We start from the raw sequence: 7150 nt of genomic DNA on the forward strand, positions 1-7150 counted from the left end.
GGTTGGCAGCGAATTTGAAAACTGATGGTGATGGTGGTCGTTGGCAGCGAATTTGAAAACTGATGGTGGTGGTTGGCAGCAGCATCGATCAATCGTTTATGTACCACATATAGTTTCTGTCGTTTTATTTTTTGTGACATCAGACAAGGAAATTAGGACATTTTAATTTAAAAAAGGTTTGAAGGTTGTTTAAATTCCGAATTTATTTTCCACGCCGGATAATCACCTTTCACTTTTATTATACATGTGATTTATCCAAGAAAAAACAACCATCTGCACTCTATCCCGAGCGCAGAAGCATGATCACATTTTGGCTTCATAAACACACTAACAATTTTTGACACAAATTGTTGTCCCTGACCAATCGATATTCAAATATATTGTGTGTCATTTCAAATGATTATATACCCCATATGGCCAACACCTAAACCTTCATCCAAGATATGTCTTACGCCTTCAAACATTTATCGGATAAGATTGTCCTTCATGCATGCATACATAGTTCCGAAAATTTCAAGTGTGTTACGATGTATTTTATGTATTGAGATATTTGGAGGTTAGATTTTCCCTATTTTCCGTCATTAGGTTGTTTTTACTACATTGCATGCATACATGAATTTGATTTTGGTGATGGTAAATCATATAATGGTGACCAAGGGAGACTAAATGCTCTTGGAAGAGTGAAAAAGCTGAAAAGCTTTTATGAGTCATTTCGGCCTCCGAAAAAATAAATTATAGTGGCCAAGCCACCAACTAATCCTTTAAAAATAAATAAAAAAAAAACTTGGTAGTTTACAACATATTCTATGTACATTGAGATATTTGGTCATTAAAATTAATGCATGCATGCATTTTTTTGGTACCTCTAATATGTTTTAGTGTTACTTTATACATTGGAATATTTTATCATTATTGGTCGTTAAATGATTGATCAGGAATCAAATAACAAAAAATCTCAACTTAGTATACACTAGAACATACTAGAAAACTCTTGTATGATTTCTTATTTGAAAGTAGAAGAAGAATGTTAACGTTGCTATTCCTGTTTAAGCAACCTCTAATCTCAAATTAAATCTTCGCTCCTTGAGTCACTCCATATGGTAAGGGCAATAAAAACATATACAAGTAGGTAGGTAGGTAGGTTACCAACTTCGGAAACTTAAACCCAAGTCAAATGAAATACAAACAAAACAAAAGCATCCCAAAATAACAAATTAAAATGGGCGTTTTGATATAGGCGTCTCGTTTTTTAATTTTTTTAGATTAAACATACACTCCTTTTGAAAGTTTGATCAAATATTTTCCTAAAAATTTGGTTATTAATTTCAATTTTTCACATAAGTTCAATTTTTTTTTTTTAATTTTAGTTTTTCACAACTTCTCTTGGACATTTCATTTTTTTTTTCTTTTCCTATTATCCCTATATTTAAGCGTTTATTATCCATCTCTATGCATTTTTTTTATTGTTTGTTATAATTTTTACTTTTTTTGTGAATATAGTAGAATATTTATAAAAAAAATTGTAAGATTTTATTATTTAGAAGATCCAACACATAATAAAGGTTTGTTTGATTATTTAGCTACGTCTAGTTACCTATAATATGGACACATTTAGTTTTATAATGAATTTGATTTTTTGTATTTCTTGGTACATTTGGAATGTAAATGTACCAAAAAGGGTTATCTGATAGCTAGAGACATTTGGTTTTGTAGTACATTTTGGATTTTTTGTTCATTTGGTCTTTTGGTACATTTGAATTTTTGGTACATTTGGTTTCTCGGTACATTTGAAATCTAAACGTACCAAAAGTTGATACTTTTATTCTCAAATGTACCATAAGTTTTAAGTATATTTTTTATATATCTATACGTGAAAAAAATATGTATTGAAGACTTTTTATTGAGATTTTTTTAATAGAAAGAGATTTTTTTTTTAAATATTGATAATAAGGAAATGAGGAATTAGTTAATTAATTTTTTTATTTTATTTTATTACAAAAATATCATTTAATGCGTAGAAGCGGATTGACGAAATTAAATTCATATATTATACATAATTAGTTGCTAAGCTACCTTATGCTTCTATATAAATGCATTTAAATTAATGACATGAAAATTAAATAAATAAAAAATTATTGAGGTGGCAATTGATCAAAGCACCTTAACCAAATCTTTAAAATGGATGAATGTTTAATCTAATAACTATAGAAAAAATGTAGGGCATTTTAATTTTCCCACAAGAAATTCTAACAACATTTCTCAAAAGTGAAACCATCCAACAAGTAGATTTTTGTTTCTCTTCTTTTAAATAGTTTCATTTTTTAGAAAGAGTGTACATTTCTATGCGTAACTAACAGTATTTCTTTGTACATTTCTTCTAGTTTTCTCTTACGACATTTCATCCACACTTTTTGATTCCCACTAACACAAAAACATTAAACCATAAACTACAAACAAACTGGTTATCAAACGAGTCGTACAATTTAATAAATATACTTAGCTGACCTTATAATTTTTCTAATAACATTCATACCCTTTGTTTGCCTAGTTCTCATTATTCGAGGAGCCCTCGAGCAAAACTCGACCCCCTCTCTAAGAGTAACTCGATCTCATTGAGTGCTTGTCGAGCCATCGATCTCTTGTCTGTTGGGTGTTGTATTTACTTGCTTACATACAATTCAATGTGTGTCAAGATGAGCTTGAGTTGTTCTCGAAATGGCTCAAGTAATACAAATTAAGCAAACAATAGGTTTTGAATACAATTAGAACTACAAGGTCAAATTCATTTCACATATAAATTGAAAGTAGTTGCCAAATAAGAATTTATTTTTCAATTTTCAAAAAATGAAAAACAAAAACTGAAAATGAAATCATTATCAAACGGCCTCTTAATATTTTTCTTAGTAGAAGCTTAAATGTTTGTACAAGGGTTTGTAAGTACTAAAAAGGGTTTTGGCTAAATTAGCTAGAATGCATTACAAATAGACGAGCACTTGAAATGAGTAAATACAATGCATTTAGTCGTTTGCAAATCCCTTATTTATGTCGTCACAATGATCATGCATTGTATTTACTCATTTCAAGTTTTATAGTTCATTTCTTTCTAATTCAGCGTATATTTCTTTGCTCTTGCAAATTACTTGTCCAAATATAGCCTAGCACTATCTTTGAATGTTTGAATGAGAGAAATAAACTTGAAATATTAACAAAAGTCAGAATTTATAAATCGACATGCACCAATTCCCTTTTTTAGATTCATAAACATAGGAATTTAGAATATTCGAATAGAAAAAAAAAACTGAGAATTTGAGACCTTCAGTTCCCGAGTTTAAATTATAATGCAAATAAGTGTCATTTCTAAATTTATATGGGTGAGAGTTTAAAAATAAAAAAAATGTATTCAAGTTTTATTGTTCTTCTAGGTTAACTAAATAAGAAAATTTACAAATTCTAAAAAATAAAATTCCATCATTTCTATTTTCATAATTTTGAAATTCCTTAGTAAGGTTTCAACTAAAAACAGTGTAAGGACTAAGGAGGCTGAAATTGTAATGGTACATAAATGCAAAATTTAAAAATATGCTTTATGAAGACATGATATGTTTGTAAACGAGTGGTGGTGGTTGATGTATAGATGTGAATGGTTGTGATGGTAGAGTGCTAACGATGGTAGTGGCTAGTGGTGGTGGAGGAGGGGAGTCACCAAGGATGATAATGGTGACGTTGTTGTTGCTAGGGAAAAGGTAGTAATAGGGTGAGAATGGGGTTGGGGTTGGCAGAAGCATCGATGGCGAGGGTGGTGGTCGTGGTAGAAGCAGTGAATTTGAAAACTGATGGTGGTGGTTGGTAGCAGCATCGATCAATCGTTTATGTACCACATATAGTTTCTGTAGTTTTATTTTTTGTGACATCAGACAAGGAAATTAGGACATTTTAATTTAAAAAAGGTTTGAAGGTTGTTTAAATGCCGAATTTATTTTCCACGCCCGATAATCACCATTCACTTTTATTATACATGTGATTTATCCAAAAAAACAACCATCTGCACTCTATCCCGAGCGCAGAAGCATGATCACAGCGTATATTTCTTTGCTCTTGCAAATTACTTGTCCAAATATAGTCTAACACTATGTTTGAATGGTTGAACTGAGAGAAATAAATTTGAAATATTAACAAAAGTCATAATTTATAAATTGACATGCACCAACTTCCTTCTTTAGATTCATAAACATAGGATTAGAATATTCGAGTAGGAAAAAAAAAAACTGAGAATTTGAGACCTCCAGTTCCCGAGTTTAAATTCTAATGCAAATAAGTGTCATTTCTAAATTTATATGGGTGAGAGTTTAAAAATAAAAAAAATTGTATTCAAGTTTTATTGTTCTTCTAGATTAACTAAATAAGAAAATTTACAAATTCTAAAAAATAAAATTCCGTCATTTCTATTTTCATAATTTTGAAATTCCTTAGTAATGTTTCATCCAAAAACAGTGTAAGGAGGCTGAAAACGAAATTTATAAACAGATGACCTGTTAGATAACTATTTTGTTTTATGATGTTTTTGTTTCACCCTTTATAATTTCCTACATTTTGAACACAAAAAATAAAAATAAAAACGACAAAAAAAAAAAAAGTTCAAACAAAAAACCGTCTTTTGCTATTTTTTTAATTTTGGTCTCGCAAAACCCAAACAAAAACAAAATAAAACAAAACAAAACTATTCTCTCCCACGTATAGGAAGATATCCCCTTAAAACCCTACAACAGAAAAACTCATCCTCCACCGCAGCTTCCACCGAAAACCTTTCCGTACTTTTCTCTCCTCCTCCTCCCAATTAAAACTCCCGACATTCCTCCTCTGACAAAAACACAAAATCCCCAAATCTTCTCTCCCGTTTTTATTTATCATCTCTCACTCTCTTTTCAACCAATCAAAACCCACAACCCGGACCGACCCGATTCCCCCCGGTTCGGTCTCATCTCGGCATCCCATGATGCCGGAGAGCGAACAACGACAGCCGCTGCTGGCTCCACAGCAGCCGCGCGTCCCTGACAATGCCCTGTTCGGGAAGTACGAGCTCGGCAAGCTCCTCGGGTGCGGCGCCTTCGCCAAAGTCTACCACGCCCGCGACGTCCGCACCGGCCAGAGTGTCGCCGTCAAAGTCATCAACAAGAAGAAGCTCGCCGGCACCAGCCTCATGTCCAACATCAAGCGCGAGATCACCATCATGCGCCGCCTCCGCCACCCCAACATCGTCAAGCTCTACGAGGTCCTCGCCTCGAAGACCAAGATTTACTTCGTCATGGAGTTCGTGAAAGGCGGGGAGCTTTTCGCCAAGGTGTCGAAGGCGCGTTTCTCGGAGAATCTCAGCCGGAAGTACTTCCAGCAGCTCATCTCCGCCGTCGGGTACTGCCACTCTCGCGGCGTCTACCACCGGGATTTGAAGCCCGAGAATTTGCTCGTTGACGAGAACGGGGATTTGAAGGTTTCGGATTTCGGTCTCAGCGCCGTGACCAACCAGATCCGACCCGACGGGCTCCTCCACACGCTATGCGGGACCCCCGCTTACGTGGCCCCGGAGATTTTGACGAAGAAGGGATACGACGGCGCCAAGGTGGATGTGTGGTCGTGCGGCGTGATACTGTACGTTTTGAATGCCGGCTTCCTGCCGTTCAACGACCCAAATCTGATGGCCATGTATAAGAAGATTTACAAGGGAGAATTTCGGTGCCCGAAATGGATGTCGTCGGATCTGAAGCGGTTTTTGGGTCGGCTCATGGATACAAACCCAGCGACCCGGATCACGATCGACGAGATTTTGAAGGATCCGTGGTTTAGAAAAGGCGGGTGCAAGGAGATCAAATTCTACGACGATGATTATTCGATGGACGACGCCAAAATTGGCGGCGGCGAGGAGGAGCAGAAGGGCGTGACGAGCCTGAACGCGTTCGATTTGATTTCGTTCTCGGCCGGGCTGGACCTGTCCGGGTTGTTCGAGCCATCGAGCAGCAGCCCGGCGGAAGACGGCGAGCGATTTATCTCGGAAGATACAGTGGAGAACGTGGTGGATAGAGTGGCGGAGTTTGCAAAGGCGGAGAAGCTGAGGGTGAGGAGGAAGAAGGATTGGGGGCTGGAGATGGAAGGGCAGAATGGGAATTTAACAATCGGGGTGGAGGTTTCCAGATTGACGGAAAATCTAGTGGTGGTGGAGGCCAAGAGGACGGGCGGCGACGCCGGGCCGTACAAGGAGCTGTGGAAGAACAAGCTCAGGCCTTACCTGATTTGCCCAGATGATCAAAGTCCCTCATCGTCAATATCAACTCCTTCCTCCTCCTCGCTCGCTTGCCCAGTCGACGAATGTTGATTGTGGGTGTCGAACGACATGTCGCTTTTTGGAATGGTAATTAAAATTAATCAAGTAATTAATTAATAAAAATTAAAAAAAGAAGAAGATAATGGGTTGTTGTGTTTGTACTGGCAAATGGGATTAATAAAAGATTACTAAACCGATTTTGTAATCTGGGATTAAGACTGGGATTAGGGAAAAGAGATATATGTGCATGTATAATTTATCTATATATAGCCTTTGATAGGGCAATGTACAAGTTAAGTTGTACAGATTATATGAGTAAGTTGATGAGGGCAACAGAGGATGAAGGGTTAGATTTAAATCTAATCAAAACTCTGACTCTTTTGCAATGCATCTTGTATAATTGTATTGATTCTTTCTTCTTTCAATTTTGGTGTTTGTATTTAAAATCTTTGGTCTAATGACGTTTATTTATCTAGAATAAGGGTTAGAAGTGTTTTGATTTCTAACTTTTGTATGTAATTAGAATTTAGAAGTATGTGAGTCTCAGTAATTAGGGTTAGAAGTGTCATATCCCTTATCTTAACCAATGTTCTAAAAAATGGCCTAGGCGCTGAGCAGTGGTGACCCGATGCGTTTTCTTGCAAATCAATTGGAAAAATTAGTTGGGCTCTAGGCCCTATCTAAGTCTAAGTGGTTTAAAATTGTGAACTTGTTGTTCGTGTGTCATCCTACAATACTTCTCACTATGGTTATATGACATATATGCTTAATGGATTTTAAACTTTTGGACTTGTTGGATACTCTTTTTGCATTTTATTGTTCTTTTATTATCTTATC

General features: G+C 35.8%; 1 protein-coding gene across 1 annotated transcript; it reads left to right on the plus strand.

The window, feature by feature from the left end:
- The first annotated feature begins 4955 nt into the window (after positions 1-4955).
- Positions 4956-6738, plus strand: LOC103935281 (CBL-interacting serine/threonine-protein kinase 11). Its single transcript, XM_048564375.1, has one exon. The coding sequence runs from the start codon at positions 4991-4993 to the stop codon at positions 6362-6364; it is 1374 nt and encodes a 457-aa protein (XP_048420332.1). The 5' UTR covers positions 4956-4990; the 3' UTR covers positions 6365-6738.
- Positions 6739-7150: the final 412 nt, after the last annotated feature.

Source organism: the organism of the source record quoted next, unplaced genomic scaffold (genome assembly GCF_019419815.1).
Source record: "Pyrus x bretschneideri cultivar Hongxiangsu unplaced genomic scaffold, Pyrus_bretschneideri_v1 Contig39, whole genome shotgun sequence".
Classification (NCBI taxonomy): Eukaryota; Viridiplantae; Streptophyta; class Magnoliopsida; order Rosales; family Rosaceae; genus Pyrus; species Pyrus x bretschneideri.